The 20,284-nt window shown below is 38.0% G+C and overlaps 1 protein-coding gene across 5 annotated transcripts in view; it reads left to right on the forward strand.

Annotated features, from left to right (window-relative positions):
• Positions 1–20,284, forward strand: part of abi1a (abl-interactor 1a) — an 82,353-nt gene that overhangs the window by 52,504 nt on the left and 9,565 nt on the right. For 2 of the 5 annotated variants that reach the window (XM_059972054.1, XM_059972052.1), the window contains exons 4-8: positions 2,535–2,635; positions 8,399–8,542; positions 13,389–13,489; positions 15,188–15,262; positions 16,756–16,932. In XM_059972054.1, coding sequence (XP_059828037.1) covers positions 2,535–2,635; positions 8,399–8,542; positions 13,389–13,489; positions 15,188–15,262; positions 16,756–16,932 — 598 coding nt within the window. The remainder of the gene's footprint in view (positions 1–2,534; positions 2,636–8,398; positions 8,543–13,388; positions 13,490–15,187; positions 15,263–16,755; positions 16,933–20,284) is intronic. The other 3 variants (XM_059972055.1, XM_059972053.1, XM_059972056.1) reach the window with 2 other exon arrangements.

A 20,284-nucleotide genomic window follows, 5' to 3' on the forward strand; every position in this document is an offset into this window, starting at 1 on the left:
ACACATGGTTAACTTCCAAAGTTTTATACGTGCCAAGCAGATGAACTTCAATTTAACTGGCCTTCCCCAGTAAGCCTGAAGGGAATCATAGCAATGGTGCAGTCCAATCTTGTTGTTAACTTCTGTAATAACTCAGTTACCCAGCACATGGCCCGTGCTTGACTGATTCAAGCACTCATCTAAACATTAAATGCTGTCAGTGTCACAGCTTCAACTATTCTTAGTCTCTGCATTCTAACTACTTGCCATTCTCTGGCTGAAGAATGTTTCCTATTCTCCTCTCAGTCTCTGACCCTTTTCTCTAAGTTTAGTTTTATGAACCTTTCAGAGTGAAAAGTTTCCTACATTCTATCTCACTCATAACTTCAACTTCATGCAACCAAATAATGTCTTAACTGCTTCCACTCCAGGACAAAAAAAAACCTACGTGCTTGTACTTGATTTCACTGGAAGAGATCACATTGAGAGCGCAGAATACAATATACAGGCTGGAGGTGGTGTACAGGAAGGGCTATTCAGATCATTGGGTAATGAGGGAGGTGTAGGAACTTGTGTAGCACCTGCAGGGTGTAGCACCTGTGGGGGGGGGGGTAAGTGTCAGGGCTGGACATGGATGACTGAATCAGGTCTTTAGAGAGGTGCTGTGTGGAAAACAGAAAAGGATTGTGAGAGGAAGATGTGGCAGTGGGAATGTGTTATAGCTGCCAAAAGTATTGAAGAATATGCAATACAAGGAAGAATTATCTTGTGCATTAAAATAACATTAACATTAAATTTTGTTTGCTGGAGAAACCTTATGGAATATTCAGTGTATGAACACTATGCACCAACTCATTCTCACATGCAGATTTGCATATTAAGATATTAAACAGTCTAATTCTTGATCACGTGTTCATCTTCATCTTAGCTTGAACTTTAGTGATCTGAGCTTTAGAATGTATTTCAGTTAATAGAAATACCAGTTGTGAATGGGTATTGATTGCCTTGGGCCCTCATTTGTTTTACTTATGGCAAAATAAATTGATCTTGAGATTGAATTGTTGGAAATCTGTCAAGTACTTGGCAGTCGTGCTCATGTAATCTTGGCATTTAGTTTACAAATAGAGTAGGAATGTTTATCTCAGTGTTAATTGAAGAGGAACCTATTTATTTCCCAGTACCTCAATTGATTTGCTTGTTAATGTGTGCCATTTGCTGAATGACAGGAAACATTAAGTATTAATTATCAGTTGTGTTGCTTAGTTTCTATAGTGAATTTGTTTAGCTTCCTTCTGCCAAGCTTAATGATATGTGGTTAATTTTCCTCTATTTTTTTTTCTCCTTTTTTGGCAACATTAAGTGGCTTAAAGCCAAGGTAAGACAAACAGTTTCCTTTCGTTGTGCACTGTTGAAATTTCTAATGAAACCTCCGTTCCCATGTCTTTTTGGTAAAATGGGATTATAAATGCATTATTTCAATTGGCTTTTCCAATGTGATAAATGTACAATTAAAGCAAGAGCTGTCTTTGAAGAATGCTGTTGTAAAGTAACGGCAAAATTTACGAGATTTCACTGTTGGACGGTTAATTGAATTTGGGGTTTTTGGATGTGTTGAACAATTTTACCGACACCCTAACATTTTAATGAAGCAAATTATTCTACTCGTATTTCACTTTATATACCCCTGAAAAAATTTGTACATAAAAACACATATAATTTAAATGGACTAATTGAAAGAACACTTCACAGGATGTTATTCTTTCTTCTGTACTTCGGTTTTAAAGCAAAAGCTTTACTTTTCTGTAAACTTCAGGATTTTCATTAGAGAATTTTTTTTATTGCAACTTTTTGCTGGGAAATGCTTTGCAACTCTTCAACTAGGCTAATATTTATCCTTGTACCTGGATGATAACTAAGTCATAATGGTGATATTTTGCATTTCACTTTGGGCACATTTCTGTCTGTTTTATTTAAAATGAAAAAATGCTATAAATTTACAACATATGAAAAGATGCCATTTGGCCCATTGTGATCACATTGGTCAAAAGAACTACTGAAATTAATCTCACTTTTTATAGCTTTGTCTGCAAAACAGACTTATGATTGCCAGTCCACAATTCTGCAGAGCAATCATGAAAACTTACTGTGGCCCAATGGCTTTTATGAGTAGCAACACAGCCATTTAAGGGTGAAATATATAAACGTGTTCAGTTTATGAATGGTTTTTAAAGGTGTTATTATTTCTTTGCTATTTTGTACTGACACTTTAGTAGATCCTTCCAACAATCATGCTTTTGGAAGTTCTACAATTTATTATTTTGGAGGCTAATTACAGTAAACTTCTGAAAACAGCCAATTTACCAAAAGCACTACACTGAGGCTTCTCTGCTTTTATCTATATAAACTAATGAGGTTTTCACAGGCTGAATTGATTTTTTTCGATTATTCTAAGTTCAACAGATTGTGGTTCATTTTATTAAAGGATAAATGATTGTGATTTAATTGAGCTAGTTTCAAAAAAGCATTCCTTAATTATATGTTTTTTTTTGTTGCAGCATGGAGGTAACCAGCCTGCAAGATCAGGCACACTCACTAGGACAAATCCACCTACGCAAAAACCACCAAGTCCTCCGATGTCTGGACGTGGAACTTTAGGGTATGTTGTAAACTTTGGGGAAGCATGGTTTAGCATTTTGCCAATTCATGACCAGGTGCATGCTGCGTTGGTCCACTGTTGTTTGTCATATAAATGAATTAGATGAGAATGTAGACATGATTAGTACGTTTGTGGATGATGCCAAAATTTGTGTTTAAGGTGAACAATGAAGATGGCCTATGGTTATAACAGGATGTAGATAATTAGAAAAGTGGACAAAAGAAAGACAGATAGAATTTAACTTGGACAAATGCAAAGTGATGCATTTGGGAGGTTAACCCAGGGCAAAACAAACACAGTGAATGACAGGGCCTTGTATAATTGTAGAACAGATCTAGGGATGCAGGTATCCCTTGAATGCCATGATCCAAGGAGAACGGATGATGGTGTATGGATTTACAGTGGCATGCAAAAGTTTGGGCACCCCTGGTCAAAATTTCTGTTACTGTGAATAGTTAAGTGAGTAGAAGATGAACTGATCTCCAAAAGACATGAAGTTAAAGATGAAACGTTATTTTCAACATTTTAAGCAAGATTAGACAATAGGTGCAGAAGTAGACCATTCGGCCCCTCGAGTCTGCACCACCATTCTGAGATCATGGCTGATCATTCACTATCAATACCCAGTCCCTGCCTTGTCCCCATATCCCTTGATTCCCCTATCCATCAGATATCTATCTAGCTCCTTCTTGAAAGCATCCAGAGAATTGGCCTCCACCATCTTCCGAGGCAGTGCATTCCACACCTCCACAACTCTCTGGGAGAAGAAGTTTTTCCTCAACTCTGTTTTAAATAACTGACCTCTTATTCTCAATCCATGCCCTCTGGTACTGGACTCTCCCAACATCTGGAACATATTTCCTGCCTCAATCCTATCAAATCCTTTAATTATCTTAAACGTTTCAATCAGATCCCCTCTCAATCTCCTCAATTCCAGCATGCACAAGCCCAATCTCTCCAATCTCTCTGCATATGACAGCCCTGCCATCCCAGGAATCAACCTAGTGAATCTACGCTGCACTTCCTCAATTGCCAGGATGTCCTTCCTTAAACCTGGAGACCAAAACTGTACACAATATTCCAGGTGTGGTCTCACCAGGGCCCTGTACAAATGCAAAAGGACATCCTTGCTCTTGTACTCAATTCCCCTTGTAACAAAGGCCAACATTCCATTTGCCCTCTTCACTGCCTGTTGCACTTGCTCATTCACCTTCATTGACGGGTGAACTAGGACTCCTAGGTCTCTTTGCATTTCTCTCTTACCTAACTCTACACCATTCAGACAATACTCTGCCCTCTTTTTTTCTGCTTCCAAAGTGGATAACTTCACATTTATTCACATTGAATGACATCTGCCAAGTATCTGCCCACTCACCCAGCCTATCCAAGTCTCCCTGTATTCTCCTAACGTCCTCTTCGCATGTCACACTGCCACCCAGTTTAGTATCGTCAGCAAACTTGCTGATATAGTTTTCAATGCCCTCATCTAAATCGTTGACATAAATCGTGAAGAGCTGTGGTCCCAATACAGAGCCCTGTGGTACCCCACTAGTCACCTCCAGCCAGTCTGAGAAACACCCATTCACTGCTACCCTTTGCTTTCTATCTGCCAACCAGTTTTCTATCCATGTTGAAACCCTGCCCCCAATGCCATGAGCTCTGATTTTACTCACCAATCTCCTATGTGGCACCTTATCGAATGCCTTCTGAAAATCTAGGTACACAACATCCACTGGCTTACCCCCGTCTAACATCCTTGTTACACCCTCAAAAAACTCCAACAGATTAGTCAAGCATGATTTGCCCTTGGTAAATCCATGCTGGCTCGGCCCAATCCTATTGTATCATTTTTGTTTTGTAGAATCTTAAAAGTGAAAAAAGGAAAGGAGCACCATGCAAAAGTTTGGGTATCCCAAGAGATTTCAGCTCTGATAACTTTTACCAAGGTCTCAGACCTTAATTATCTTGTTAGTGCTATGGTTTGTTCATTAGAAAGGCCAGGTGATGCAAATTTCAAAGCGTTATAAATACCTTGACTCCTCAAACCCTGTCCCAACAATCAGCAGCCATGGGCTCCTCTAAGCAGCTGCCCAGCACTCTGAAAATGAAAATAAATGATGCCCACAGAGCAGGAGAAGGTTATAAGAAGATAGCAAAGCCTTTTCAGGTAGCTCTTTCCTCAGTTAGAAATGTAATTAAGAAATGGCAGTTAACAGGAACGGTGGAGGTCAAGTTGAGGTCTAGAAGACCAAGAAAACTTTCTGAGAGAACTGCTCGTAGGATTGCTAGAAAGGCAAATCAAAACCCCCGTTTGACTGCAAAAGACCTTCAGGAAGATTTAGCAGACCCTAGAGTGGTGGTGCACTGTTCTACTGTGCAGCGACACCTGCACAAATAGGACCTTCATGGAAGAGTCATCAGAAGAAAACCTTTACTGCGTCCTCACCACAAGATTCAGTATCAGAAGTTTGCAAAGCCTGATGCAGTTTGGAAACAAGTCCTGCGGACTGATGAAGTTAAAGTAGTACTTTTTGGCCGCAATGAGCAAAGGTATACTTGGAGAAAAAAGGGTGCAGATTTTCATGAGAAGAACACCTCTCCAACTGTTAAGCACAAGAGTGGATTGATTATGCTTTGGGCTTGTGTTGCAGCCAGTGGCACGGGGAACATTTCACTGGTAGAGGGAAGAATAAATTCAATTAAATACCAGCAAATTCTGAAAGCAAGCATCACACCATCTGTTTAAAAAAAAAGCTGAAGATGTAAAGAGGATGGCTTCTACAACAGGGTAATGATCCTAAACGCACCTCAAAATCCACAATGGACTACCTCAAGAGGCGCAAGCTGAAGGTTTTGCCATGGCTGTCACAGTCCCCTGACCTAAACATCATCGAAAATCTGTGGATAGACCTCAAAAGAGCAGTTGCATGCAAGATGGCCCAAGAAACTCAGAGCTAGAAGACTTTTGCAAGGAAGAATGGGCGAAAATCCCCCAAACAAGAATTAAAAGACTCTTAACTGGCTACAGAAAGCGTTTACAAGCTGTGATACTTGCCAAAGGGGGTGTTACTGAGTACTGACCATGCAGGGTGCCCAAAGTTTTGCTTCAGGCCCTTTTCCTTTTTTTGTTATTTTGAAACTGTAAAAGATAGAAATAAAAAAGTAATCTGGCTTAAAATATTAAAGAAATATGTCATCTTTAACTTTATGCCTTTTGGAAATCAGGTCATCATTTGCTTGCTTAGCTATTCACAGTAACAGAAATTTTGACCGGGGTGCCCAAACTTTTGCATGGGACATTGAACACAAGAGTTGGGATGTTATGTTGCAGCTGTACAAGAGGAGACTGCAACTGGAATATTATGTTTCCATAGTTAAGGAATTATGTAATTAAGCTAAAGAGGTGCAGAAAAAGATTCATAACAATGTTGCTAAGACTGGAGAGCTTGAGTTATATAGGGAGACTGGATAAGATGGGACTGTTCCCTGGAGTGAGCCTTTAGATATTTATGATGTCAAGAAGGGCATGGAAAAGGTGGTGACTGTCATTCTTGTACTCCACTACCCTGGGGAATAAGAGTATTAATTATGAATATAATATTCGTGCTGCACTACCCTGGGAAAAAGTCTGACAACCTATTTAAGATGGGAGAGAAAGACTTAAAGGGGACATGTGGGTAAGTTTTTACAAAGGTAGTGGATATATACAATGAGCTAAGGTGACACCACCTTCAGGGATTTTTGAACTTACATATGAGGAAAGTGGCTATGTGGATAGGATATGGGCCAAGTGCAGCAGGTTTGACTAGTACAGGAAGATGCCTTGTTTGGTTCAGACAGTTGGGCAACAGGCCTGTTTGTGTTGGATGACTCTGACTCTATGCTGTCTAACTACTTTTGAAGGAGAGAGCTAATTTACTGAAATTAGTTGTGCAGTTGCACAGGAATTGTTCATATCCATTGTGTTTAGACTGCTTAATTTCAAATGAATTATCTTGTATTAAATGGACTATTTTAGTTTTCCCAAGGTTAGGTACAAAGTTAATGTTTTAGTTTAGAACTAATCTGCTTTTTTATTTCTATTTTGCCGTATGCCTTTATTAAATTTAAAGCTTTATGAAATAATAATATGGATAGAACTCTAACTTCTATAAGATTGCTGTTGACCAAATATAAATTTTTCTGCTGACTGGATTTGGCAGCTCTTGAAGGAACACTGGGCACTCATCTATTGAAACGTCATCTCAAACTTACTCCTGTGGTGCAGAACAGGGAGGTGCAGCATTTGCTGAGTGACAGATGGTACTGCATCTGTCACTATGTTCATGGCATCCTTGGTGGGGTCTTTTATTTTTTAATATTCTGTTGGAGAATTACTCTGATACTTATAGGCCAGTAGATTAGAAAGAAAATGAGGTTTTGTTTAAATAATTTTATTTTAATATATTTTATTTCTAAACATTTGCAATTAAATCAAACTTTTTACACTTAAAAATATATAATTTTCAGTGTCTGCCAGATATTTAAGATCCCAGTCAGCTTGACAGGTGTCAAAACTGCCCCAGTCTTGCATTTTCTCAAAACCTATTGGAAGCAGTCTAGGATTAAGGCTTTAGTGCTTTTGCTACTTGATTATGGTCAACAAAATCAATTCTCTTCATTTTAACTGGGTATTTGGAACATATGGGGATTACCTGGTTCAACAAAATTCAGTGAAGGATATTGGTACGTAAAAGTAGGTACACACAGGCTTTTGTTCTTAGAATCAAACAGCATGGAAAAAGGCCCTTTTGACTTATTAGCTACCCACCTGTACTAATCCCATTCACCACAATCGGTCCGTGACTTATTATGTCTTTGTGGTTCTGGATGCTGCATAATATTGAGGGTGCTTACCTCAGCCATCCTCGACAGTATGTTCTAAATTGCAACCACCCTCCTGGCGATTAAAAAATTTTTCCTTGTATCTAAACTTTTTACCCATCTTAAGCCTATGCTTGTCTGCACTTCTGTATTGTGGTGACGAGAGCTGCACATGTTATTTCAGATGTGGCCCAATAAATTTTGTTTAAAGCGTTGTACCAAGACTTGCTTGCTCCAGCAGGCTTGCCTTAATTAGCCAGGGCATGATATTTCTCAGGTGGACTTCACTCTAACTGTGGAACCACTTTCAGGGATTGTTAAACTTGTACACCAAGGTCCATTTGTTCCTCAGTACCCCCTAGGACCCTCCCATTTGTGATTGTAAATCTTATACCTTTATGTGACTGCCCAAAATGCATCATTACATATTTTTCAGAATTGAATTTTATTGTACAGCCCTATGTACCAGCAGTATTATTTTGAGTTCTAAGACTCTTCGCTACTAACGTCACCTGCTTTTGTGTTCTCTGCAAACTTGGTATATCCTATACTTACATGTATAGGATATACCAATACCATTAATGTATATAACAAGCAAAAGAAGTTGAGGCACTGATCCCTGAGATGCTGCAATCATCAGCTTCCAATAACAAACGCAAACCCCTGTCTTAGTACCAAGCCAAGTTTGCATTCAGTTTGCTACTATGTCTTGAATCCCACATACAATGACCTTTTGGACCAGTCTTCCATATGGGACCTTATCAAAGGCCTTATAGAAGTCCTTGTAAACCACAACAATCATGCTGCCTTTTCACTGTATTTAGTTATGAATTTAATGTTAAATTCATTGTCCTTGATAAAGGTTGGATATTATGAAATGACTTTTTTCTCTTCCTTCAGACGAAATACTCCCTACAAAACCTTGGAACCTGTCAAACCACCTGTCATTCCCAATGATTACATGACGAGTCCAGCTAGGAATGTGGCAAACCAACAGAGTCCTATTAGAACAGCATCGCTGAACCAAAGGCCAAGAACACACAGGTACGATTTTATTATGAGATAATCGCTGGTTTTTTAAATTCTGTTGATATTAGAGTAATTGAAATTCAATTTGTCTGCTGGCAAACTTGCTTCTCAACAGGCTGGTTTTGGGCTTAACTCGATTCTACTTACATCCATAAAAGCAATCAGGCCTAATTTGATAGTGCTTGTATAGAAAGTTTTTTTTAATAAACCTTCTGGATACTGTCTACAGAAAATTCTGCTCATATTTTGATTTTTCTCAGGTTTGTAGCTGTTGAAGCCAGGATGCCATTCAGCGTGAATTCTTTAAATGGCAATAATTTTTCCCCCAGTTGATTTGTAGTGCTGTTTGCTTTTAATTTACATCAATTTTATTTCCTTTTGAAACTCATTGTAATTCTGTAATGGCTTTGCTGTCTGAGTTTTCATGTGTGAATTGAGAGATTTTAAAACACTAATTGATGTACTATAATCTCCATTTAGACACAGTTGCAAGAAAAAGTTAGTGAACCTTTTGCAATTACCTGTTTTTCTATATTAATTACTCTTAAAATGTGCTCTGATCTTCTGTAATTCTCATCTATACTGAGTACACCATTTAAACAATCACAATCTAGGTTCAATAAAGTATGTGAACCTCCGGGGTAATGCCTTCCACAAAAGCTATTTGGAGTTGGTTGTTGCAATCAATGAGATTGAAGGTATGGGTTATAGAGGTACCCTGCCCTTTTTTTTAAGAAAGAAGGACACACAAAGTCAGATTGCTGACAGAGCCTGCTCTTCTCAAGAAAGATTTGTTTATATGCACCATGCCCTGATCAAAACAACTTTCGGAGGACCTTAGAAGAAAAATTGTAGAGGCATGAAGCTGGCAAAGACCACAGAAGCATTTTTAAAGATCTGACTGTTCATCAGGCCACAGCAAGAGAAATTAGCTACAAATGGAGGAAATTCTGTACTGTTGCTGCTCTCCCTAGGACTGGGCATCCTGAGAAAATCACACCAAGAGCACAATGTGCAATGCTGAAGGTGGTGAAAAAGAACCTAACAGTAACAGCAAAAGACTTCTAGAAATCTCTAGAACTTGCTAAAGTCTCTGTTCATGTGTCCACCAGAAGAAAATCACTAAACAGGAGAGGTGTTATGGAAGGGCACAACGGAGAAAACCACTCATCTCCAAAAAGAAACATTGCTGCACGTCTCAAGTTTGCAAATGACCACCTGGATGTTCTACAATGCTTCGGGGCAATGTTTTGTAGAGAGATGAGATAAAAGATGAACTTTTTGGCAGAAATGCACACCATTATGTTTGGAGAAAAAGGGCACTGTGCACTAACACCAAAAACTCGTCCCAACTGTGAAGCATGGTGGAAGGAGCGTCATGGCTTGGGGCTGCTCTGCTACCTCAAGGCTTGGACAGCTTGCAGTTGTTGAGTGAACAATGAATTCAAAATTGCATCAGGACTTTTAACAGGAGAATGTCAGGATAGTGGTCCGTCACCTGAAGCTTAGTAGAAGTTGGATGACAACGTAATTTCTGTGTGTAGCATAGGTTCATCACTCTTGTCTAGGGTGAACCCAAGAGGTCCACCAACATCTTGTAATATAAGAATTTGTGCCTCTCAATACTATTCATATATTTTTTAATTCTTTGTCCTTGGAGACCAGAGTTTCCAAAATATGTATTTTGTGAAAAATTATTTCAGAAACTAGTTAACCTGAGGATCTTTGACAAAGTATTAGATCTGTTTCCTCTAATCATGTATAGTCTCATCCATAATGTTTCAACTGTCATCAGAACGATGTAATTATTCCTTGAGTATAGAAGCTTCAGAATTAAATATTATGGTGATAATGCACTTGGATTGTTGTCTGTAGATTCATCAAACCAAGCGATTTGTGTTTTTTTTCCCCCCAAATTATCAACTGTCCAGTTTTGGTGAGCTTGCATGTAGTTTCCTGTACTTAGCTGACAGGAGTGGAACCCAAAGTGGTCTTCTGCTGCTTCATGGTTCGATGTGTCATGCATTCATAGATGCTCTTCTGCATATGACTGTTGTGATAGATAGATTGATACTTTATTGATCCCAATGGAAACTACAGTGTTCATAGTAGCATTACAAGTGTACAGATATACAAATATTAGAAGGGACATGGTTATTTGAGTTACTGTCATCCCTAAGCCACATCATTTCATTATAAATATCATTGAGAAAGTATGAACCAGGATTCTAGGAATACCTTTGAAATGAAGTGCAATGTTGCATTTCATGTCTTGTTTTCTCTGATCAATGTTCAATCATCTCTTGCCTTTTAAATACAGTCTTATTCTCCCTAGAACATGGCCAATCTCCTCACAGAAAACAAAAATTCTGACATATTAAAAATAATGAAACAGTAAATACCGAACCATTCCAAAAAAAAAAATCAGACAACACTTGTAGAAAGAGATACTGATTTAATGTCCCAGATCGAACAATTCATCAGAAGATTTTATTAAACATTCTGATGATGGGTCTTCAAATCAAAACGTAAAGCATTTCCACAGATGCTACCGGACCACTACTTTGAGCAATTTCCTTTTTACTTTGATTTCATGATATTACATATACCATCACTCTCACAACTCACTTAACTTCTCAATCTAATTATACACTTAGAGGTCACATTAGGCACACTTGCATATTACTGCAAATATATAATTGGCCAATCACGTGGCAGCAACCCAATGCATAAAAGCATTCAGATATGGTCAATGGGTCCAGTTGTTCAGACCAAATATCAGAATGGGAAAGAAAAGTAACTTCATCCATGTAATGATTGTTGCTGCCAGGCAGGATGTTTTGAATATCTCAGAAACTGATCTGGGATATTCACAAATAGTCTCTACAGTTTACAGAGAATGGTACAATAAACAAAAAGGATCCAGAGAGCAGCAGGTCTTAGGGCGAAAAAGTGTTGTCAATGATAAGAGGTCAGAGGAGAATGTCTAGATTGGTTCTAGCTGACAGGAAGGTGACAGTAACTCAAATAACCATGTCCCTTCTAATATTTGTATATCTGTACACTTGTAATGCTACTATGAACACTGTAGTTTCCATTGGGATCAATAAAGTATCAATCTATCTATCACAACAGTCATATGCAGAAGAGCATCTATGAATTAAAAAAAACTCAACCAAGAAGAAGGCAGTGCACTTGAGGCTCATGATGGAATTAATTTGAAATAAACCAGATTTTTATGCAAACTATCTCAAAGGTCAAAGACAGTGAAACTTTTCTCAGATTTTCCCAGATTTGGAGCACAGTTTTACAGTGAAAAGCTTATGTTTGGAAGAATCTCCTGCTTGAGAGAAATGCTGTATGAGAAGAAAAGGCAGGCAAAACAGTTAAAGTTCTGCAAGTGCTGGATAGTTTTCAGCAATTACTGTTTTTTTTATTTCATGTTTCAAGCATTTTCCATTATTTGGGGTATTTTGTATTAGATGTAGTCTCAATTTGAGACATAGTCTCATTAATTTGGGATTGCCTCTAGATGTGAGGATGGCTGAGAGTGTTCTATAGTTCTATTTTGTCCTTCCACTGTCCGTTGGCTGCTGCAGATTCTACAATTCACCCCCCCCCCCCCCCACTAAAGGCAATTTACAGTGCAATTAACCTCCTCAACCTTTATGGATTAATGGTGTGGGAGGAAGCCAGAAGACCTGGAGGACACTATACAGTTCAGAGACCATGCAAATTCTGCACAGTACTTGAGATCAGTGTTTAATCCAGGTCACTGGAGCTGTCAAGCAATATCTGAGCTGTGTCACTGGTGCTGACTGAAATGATTGGATGGTGGAGCAGGCTGAAACCTACTGTATTTAATAACTACAAGACATTGGATTTCTTTGGCTTTTGAAATGGGCATGTGCTCCTTAATGTTTGTTGGATTGGGATGTTGCAGCTATAGGTTGAGATTTCACAGGAAGAAGGTATTTTGATGTTGAATTCCAGGGTTGGTTATGAACAATGTGGTGCTCATGTGATATTTACATGGTTTTGTTTGTATTTTAATGTTCAAGGAAGATGTGTATGTGGTACTAAATACCCTCAAATCTGCTGGAACTCAAATGATACCTGTCATTGTGCTTTTCCAGGACAGGGCTCCAGTGGAGAATACCAAAGTACATGGGAAGTGTTAAGTCTTCTGAACAATTCTTGTGAAATAACCAACTGGTGATATGCAGTTTTTTTTAATCAAATTGTCAAGAATGCAAGTAATAATCCTCATAAGACATGAGAGATTTCAAACTCTTGAATTTTATCACAATTGACAGTTGTGATATATTGAAATGAAAAATATTAATGCTATTGCTTGTGAATTTCTTAAACTACTGTTCCCAATGTCTCATGGAGGTTGAGGGGGTATATGACTAGTTTGTCGTTGTAACAAATTGCAATCTGAAGACTGCTACCACAGATTTTGAACGTATTTACATCTTTGTATTTAAAGTCTAACTCCTATGATCATGCTGCCCCTGAATATTTGGAGCACCTCTCAAACTGCATATGCTAGGAAGCAATCCAGTTCAATCTTGTGTACCGAGTTTACTCATCTGAGACAGGTAGGAAAGAGTGCTAAGTGGTCCTGAAATTGTTTTAATTAGAGAATTGAAACAGCTAGAATTCCCGTTGCCCATACTGAAAGTGACTTTGTTTATTTGTGAAGGGCAACATAAAATGTGCCTCTGGTTGTATCAGGGCGTGCAAGTCAGTTTACAGCTGGCCCTTTGCAGTCTTTATTGAATCTGATCTCTACAGGCTGTTATTTTTGAGGTAGGCGCAAGACAAAATTACATTTGTTTTAATTCTTTTTCTTCAGTGGCAGCAGTGGTGGAAGTGGAAGCCGAGAAAACAGCGGTAGCAGCAGTATAGGCATTCCTATTGCAGTGCCAACACCTTCGCCACCCACCCTTTTGCCAGGTCTGTAGCTTTGTTTATTTTATAGAATAGTTAATGGATGATGCTTTTAAAATTTGATATATTTGGGATGTAATTCCTTTGCTCTTTTTAACTTAATGCTGGAGATGGATATTCTGGTATGTGTTCAATTTCTACTTTGAGTTGAGTTGAGACTTACTATTTGTCAGAAAAGATGCAAATGCAGTTATCAGTTCAAAGCAATTAGAGTTGACATTTGATTTTGAACAATGAGCATTGTATACAGGGCAGCACAGGATGGGCTCTCTTGGACGTGCCAAACAAGTTTTGGATTTTTGTACTAGGGAGGTGCCAATCTGTTTTAGGGAGGTTGAGATCTCCCATGATAACAATCCTTTGAACCTTTCCAAACTCTGCCTATTTATCTACTGCTCAGTGTCACGGTGACTATTGAAGGGGCTATAGAACATTCCCTTCCTGGACGAATGCTCCCTTCCTAATTCTGAATTCTACCCATAATGACTCAGTAGACAATCTCTCCACGATGTCATCCCTTTCTGCAGCTGTGACACTGTCCTTGATTAGCAATGTTATTTCCCCACCTCTTGCTTTTGAAACATCTAAACCCAGAGCATCAAGCAGCCTGCCTTTCTCTCATGTAGTGTCTGTAATGACCACAACATCATAATTCTGTGTACTGATCCGTTCTTTTAAGTTCATCACCCTTGTTTTTAATACTTTATTTAAACACATTTCAACCAATCCAGCTGACTGTACTTATGCCTTATCCACTGTTTATCCTTTCTCAGTCTCTCTGTACATTGCATCTACTTTTACACCACCTGCTCCTTGAGACATTGTAAATGTGCAAAAATGCACTTTTTTCTTAAATATTAACCTAATGCCACTTATGGACTGTTAAGTAGCTTAATACTTATGAAAAAGTTGAATCCCAGGGAGAATAGACTTTAATACATTTAACTTTTACGAATTAAATCAAGTTAAAAGTAATGGTTAAATTTTCAAACTTAATAATTTTAATCTATTGCTTTGAAAGGCAACTGATCAGTGATTTTAACATGCAGCAATGCTTCATTCCAGATGTTTGGGTAGATCCAACAGGCATTTGCTGTAAAGTGCAGTGCAAGCTGTAATGTGAATCTAAAATTTCATGTTTGAGGGGGAGATATTGTTGCTGGTTATTGTAAGGCAGATTAAAAAATATATATTTCATGTAATAGACTTTTTTGGAATGGCTGGGAAGAAATGTATCAATGTGTGTTTGCAATCTAGCCATGTATGCACTGTTATACATAGTGGTGAGTGAACCTTTTATCCAAAAGATACACTCAAATATATGTTTCATTATAGCTGAGTCTAATTAAAGTGAAACTGAAGTAGCATTTTCTGGAAGCAAAACTTGAGTATAACAGCTATTCCCCCCCCCCCCCCCCCCAAAATGAATTCAATGATAAGCAAGGATTTAAATTTTGAACTATTTTGCTGGAAGTAAATTTGTTTCATTGTGAACTCTTTACTGGAAGGAAAGTTTTTTTTTTAAATGATAGGTCATCAATCTTGTCAAATCCCTTGACCTAAAATTAAACCACAAGCTCAAGTGGGTGCTTGCAGTTGTCATGGGTTAACTGATCATTTTAGCTGCCAGCAGCTCAGGTCTTTATTTGTATTCCATATACAAGTATATTAGATCTGTTATAATCACAATGTATTTTCTTTTAGCACCATATTCTATTCCTGCTGGGTCCCCTTCCCTGCCACCACCACCCCCTCCACTGCCTGTGGGCGATTTCGTAGGTGAGACTGACTCCAGCATGGATTTATTCACTCATCTCTCCTTTTATTCACAGCTGGCTCAATGGATGTGGTTAATGGTGTTGATTTGCAATGGATAACAAATACTAAAACTTAGTGCAAAGGTGTTGGGTGATAATCAAATGCTTACAGGCAAAAGTCCTTTTAATCCATGTTGTTGTCTTTAAGGAAAGAATTCCAGTAACTCATTGCTGGAATATTTAAACATCTGAAATGTTAACTCAAAGGCCTGTTCTCTTTATCAGTTTCTTTTTAGAACATGACATCCTTTTGCATTGATGCCCTTAGTTCTAAAGATCTCTCTATTCCTGATTCAACAACTGAGCATTCACAGTGTTTGAATATGAAACACTTGTAATTTGGAATGAAAAGTTATTTCCTATCTCAAGTTTTAAACAATTAATCCTGGGGTACCAAAACCATGGCTTTAGTTACAGAAGCTAGCCTGCCTGTCCCTTTTAGAATCTTCCATTTGGAGCAGTAGTGTAGACTACTTGCTGAAGAATAGTTCCACTGTTGCTGCTTTAAGTATTTATTGATTGGACCTTTGAGGATTGGCAATCTTTTAGGTGGGCCATATTTGGAACCTGAGCCAATCTGGACCTGTACAGTGCTTGTGTACCAATTTTTATTTTCGTTTTACTAATATTACGTTTGCCCTTGCCAGTAACTGTGTAGGACCCACTGGTACAGTCCTCACCTGACTGCCTGGTAATTGGACCTAGAACCTTTCTGGTATAGGTAATGAAACCATCCAAGATGCCCTTTTTATCACTTCCCCTCACCAGCCAAAGATTAGGCTCTTTTTAAAAAAAAAAAAAAATACCTGGGCTAGCCATTCCATTTTCTCTCTAGAGTTATTTGTCATACCACTAGATGGTGGGAAGGGAAAGTAAGTAGAATACAGTATAGGTTAGCAAAGGGGATGAGTCTAGTAATTTTTGTCAAAGCTGGCCATGACACCAACATGGATCAAATCGCCTTTGGGCCTTTTATTAAAGATAAATTACTTCTAAGTAATTTTGATATTGAAATAAATTATTAAATTTGTTTTAAAAAGTCTTAACTAGCTCATTGCTATTGTATTGTTTTATAACTGAGGGCTGGTCAAAATTTGTATTTTTGTTTGAGTCTCTCTGTGTCTACATCCAGCTTCAACAGGAAATAAGATGCTTCATTTGGAAGTCTAGTATGGTGGATAAAGTGCATGTAATCAGTGCCAAATTTTACACAGTGGTAAGATGAACAGGAGTGGTAACAACAAGTGGTGCTTTTCCTTGTTGGCAAAGTTGTATCAATTGCTTTTAATGGAGCAGGCTGGAATTTTAGATCTTGCATTGTATTGACTCACTTTCTTCCTACTGTGGCTGGTTTGAGGGTTTGTGTTTCCTTCCACTAATCAAGTCTGTTCGGAATTATGGAATAATGCCTTTTTTTTCCCTTTCCTCTACTCTTGCTTTTCCTAACACGTTCAGCTGGCCCTGGTTCGGCTCCTGGTTCCCAGTACAGTACCATGACCAGGCAGATCTCTCGGCATAATTCCACAACCTCCACGGCTTCTTCAGGTGGCTTCAGGCGAAATCCTTCAGTGACATCTCAGTTTTCTGTGCAGCCTCATATTAATGGTGGCCCTCTTTATGCTCAAAATTCAAGTAAGGCTTATGCTTTAATTCCGCTTTCAAATATATATCAATATTGCATATTGAGGTAATTGGGACGTGAAGTCTCATTGAATATATGCCATTTTACTGATAATCTTCCAGGGTCAAATTCTGACAGTGTTATTCATTCATTTCTATAAATGGTACAGTAACAAAGTGGACAAAGGAATGGTAGATGGCATTTAACTTGGATAAGTATGAAGTGTTTTGGTAAATTAAATGAAGGGAGAATGTACACAGTGAATGGCATCTTCCCAAGTTGGAGGAGTCTGAAGTTAAAGGGCATAGGTTTAAGGTGAGGGGGTAAGATTTAAAAGGGATATGAGGGGTAGGTTTTTGACACACAGGGTGGCAGGTAATTGGAATAGGCTTCCAATGAAGTGAAAATACTGGAAACTCAGCAGGTCAGGGAGCAACTGTAGAAAGAGGCAACATTTCAGATTGCCGCAGGCTGCTGCTTTTTCCACAGATGCTGACTGAGTGTTTTTTTTTAAATCATTTTTGATTTTACTTCACAAATCTTGTAAAGCAGTTTCATGGATTTCAGTATGTCTTAAGTTGCTTTCTTTTGAACTCCCAAAAATAAATATAGTTAAGATCACTGATTAGAGTTGACTGGAATTTGTTTTCAAGTCAGTGATTGTATTGACAGAGCAGAAAATTGCAGTTTAGGATGTATGGTTGATGTCTTGATGTTTGTGTCCATTTCATGTGGGCTTCCATATGAGAAGTAAAATAGGGAATTAAAATGGTCTATATAGGAGGTAGATAAGATTAAGTACTCGGCATAATCTGCAAGCTAGTTTTGCAACAACCCCATCCTCAAAATAGTTTGTAGACAACTTTTCTTCTTTTGAAGGATACATTTTAATGTTTGATACCTGATTTGTGGATGGTTTTGCAAGATGTGCAGGTAATTTGATAGTTGAGTGACAGGGGATGTGATCTCTCTCAAGAGAGAACAGACATCTTATCAATGACAGCCCGGCTTCTTAAACATTTAAGGCATGTGTAATCTTTTGGCTAGATCAGTATAGGAATACCTTTCCATCATTAGATTTAATAGGTGGATTTGCAACTGCAACAGTTTGAAAGGTATTCTTTTAATCATCACACAATAAAGGCAGTATCCAGAAAATATTAAAAGATCTAGTTAACACTTTGGCCTTTCAGGTGGTTTAACTTGGAGTCATTAAACAATCTTGGTTCAGACTTCATGGCAGGTGTGAAATAGGACATTTAGAAATATGAAAAACTTTCATACCATTCCACTTTTTTCAGCCTTCCAACTTGCTTAGATAGGGTAATTTTTTTTTGAGGCTATGCTAAAAATACAAATATGAGTTGTTAGGTTTTTATTTTCAGTCCGTAAGTATACTTGAAGACAGATGTGGTTAAATGAACAGGAACTTCTGGTTTGGCTCAAATCATTTTGGATAGTTGAAGCAATATTGTATGAGGGCAGACAGGTTTTTTTTGACATTATCAAGTTTCACAGTGAACAACTTGAGTGATTAAAGAGTTTTAGGAGTGTTTTAAAGAACAAGGTAGTGATGGAGACATGTTTGGAGTGAACTGTTAATTTAATAGACAAAAACAAATTGCTGGAGGAACCCGGTGGCTGTTGGAGAGGGTGAATGAAGAAAGACTGACAATAATTCAGGTTAAGATGCTGCAACAAGATTCTATAAAATTTACAGGCTCAAGTGTAGAAGGTATAGCTACCAGATGCAGATCAATTAAAGCGGGAGCTATCTGCAGTCTTGGATTCTTTATCTTACTAAGGATTTTTTTGAATAGTGTGAGGCAGTGCTCAAAATTGTGTTATTGTATATCCAGTAGACTCATTTAGCAAAAGCACAGGGAACTCATGGGAGTTGGAAGGAATGGGCAGGAAAAGTTCAGTTTTGTGCCTTTTAGAAGGCGTTAGGCTAGTGGCGATTTGTCACATTCTGGAACATTAGTGTCTTCAGAGAAGTTGTTGGTATCATTTTGTAGATGCTGAATTTTATATAAAGGGTTACTTTATTTGGGAACTCTAATGGTGAGAGCATTCAAGCTATCAATTAAAATGTACAACAGAGACTCTGAAACCACAGCCACAGTTATGAACAATGGGCAGTCCTCAGTGTACTAAATTATTTCTGTTTGAAATTTGGAACTTGCTGGTTGAGGAAGAGTCCTATTTTTTTGGAAAAAAAAAGAGCTCATGACCCAGCTTCACAACAGCTGAGAAATTGCTTAGCTAGAATTGAATGTTTGCACAGCTATCCTTGAAGAAGAAATTCTTTGCTGCTATGGTTTCCGGATAAAGAATTTTTCTTTTGACAAAGGCAGTTTGTAGAAAATGAGCTGCAGTAAATATTGATCTCAATAGGGACCCAGAGTTGAGGTAAACCCACTTGAACAGCAAGGGCTATCATTTCCTGATCTGGTGTTGCTCCCACATATAATGTTGCTACCTCGGCTCTTTTTCTCCCTGAATGTTGTCTTTGTCCCATTTTATCTCTGCTCCTATTTGTGAATGTTTTTATAAATGGCTTTACTTTGAGAAATTTGGGTAAGTATGTCTCTGGTCTGCTTCCCTATTATTTTTTTAAATAATTGTTAGACTCATGAGTTTATGTCTTTCTCTAGATTCAGCTAGAAAACTGCTATTTTCACCCTTGCACAATCTTGTGGTTTGCCAAGTTTTCCTTCCTGAATGTCTAGAGCTTCTCTTGGTCACATTTCCCCTTTTTTCCCAATATGGTAAAGCTGAAAGGTAGATCTGTGACCATTCATCAGTTGCATCCTGTTCTTAGTGGATGGATGATGTGAAGTGGAAGTTGCTGCAAAACTTCAGCTGATTGCTGATGTCTACAAAGATCACTTTTTTTCCAGCTCTTTAGGTGCTGTCAGACTGTTAGTATTTACTGAGCTTTTTCAAAATGAAGACACCTATGGGGGGAAAAAAACCTCCCAGTTCAGATAGTACCTGTCGTTAGAAATTTTAGTTCACGTGTTAAAAAAATGTCTATTTTTTCTTTATTTTTCACATTTCTTTATGCAGCAGGTAAAGTTGGCTGCTGGTAAACCTGATGCTGATTTTTTTAAAAAGACAACGAGTAAAAGTAATTCTGCTACATTCTCCTAAAACTAAAATAAAGACACACGATTGTTGCCCTAATTAAGGAACTAATCCAGTGCTTAAACTGGTTAAAGGAGCAATAATCTTGGAATTTTTTTTGAGATTGAAATGATCTTTTCAAAAGAAATTATTCTTTTTGGGTTTGTAAAATCACTTTCTGAACTCTTCTGAAACCTTCTAACTGTTCATTACAGCTGTGGCAGTGTGTTTTTC

This window comes from Hypanus sabinus, chromosome 6 (genome assembly GCF_030144855.1).
Source record: "Hypanus sabinus isolate sHypSab1 chromosome 6, sHypSab1.hap1, whole genome shotgun sequence".
NCBI lineage: Eukaryota > Metazoa > Chordata > Chondrichthyes > Myliobatiformes > Dasyatidae > Hypanus > Hypanus sabinus.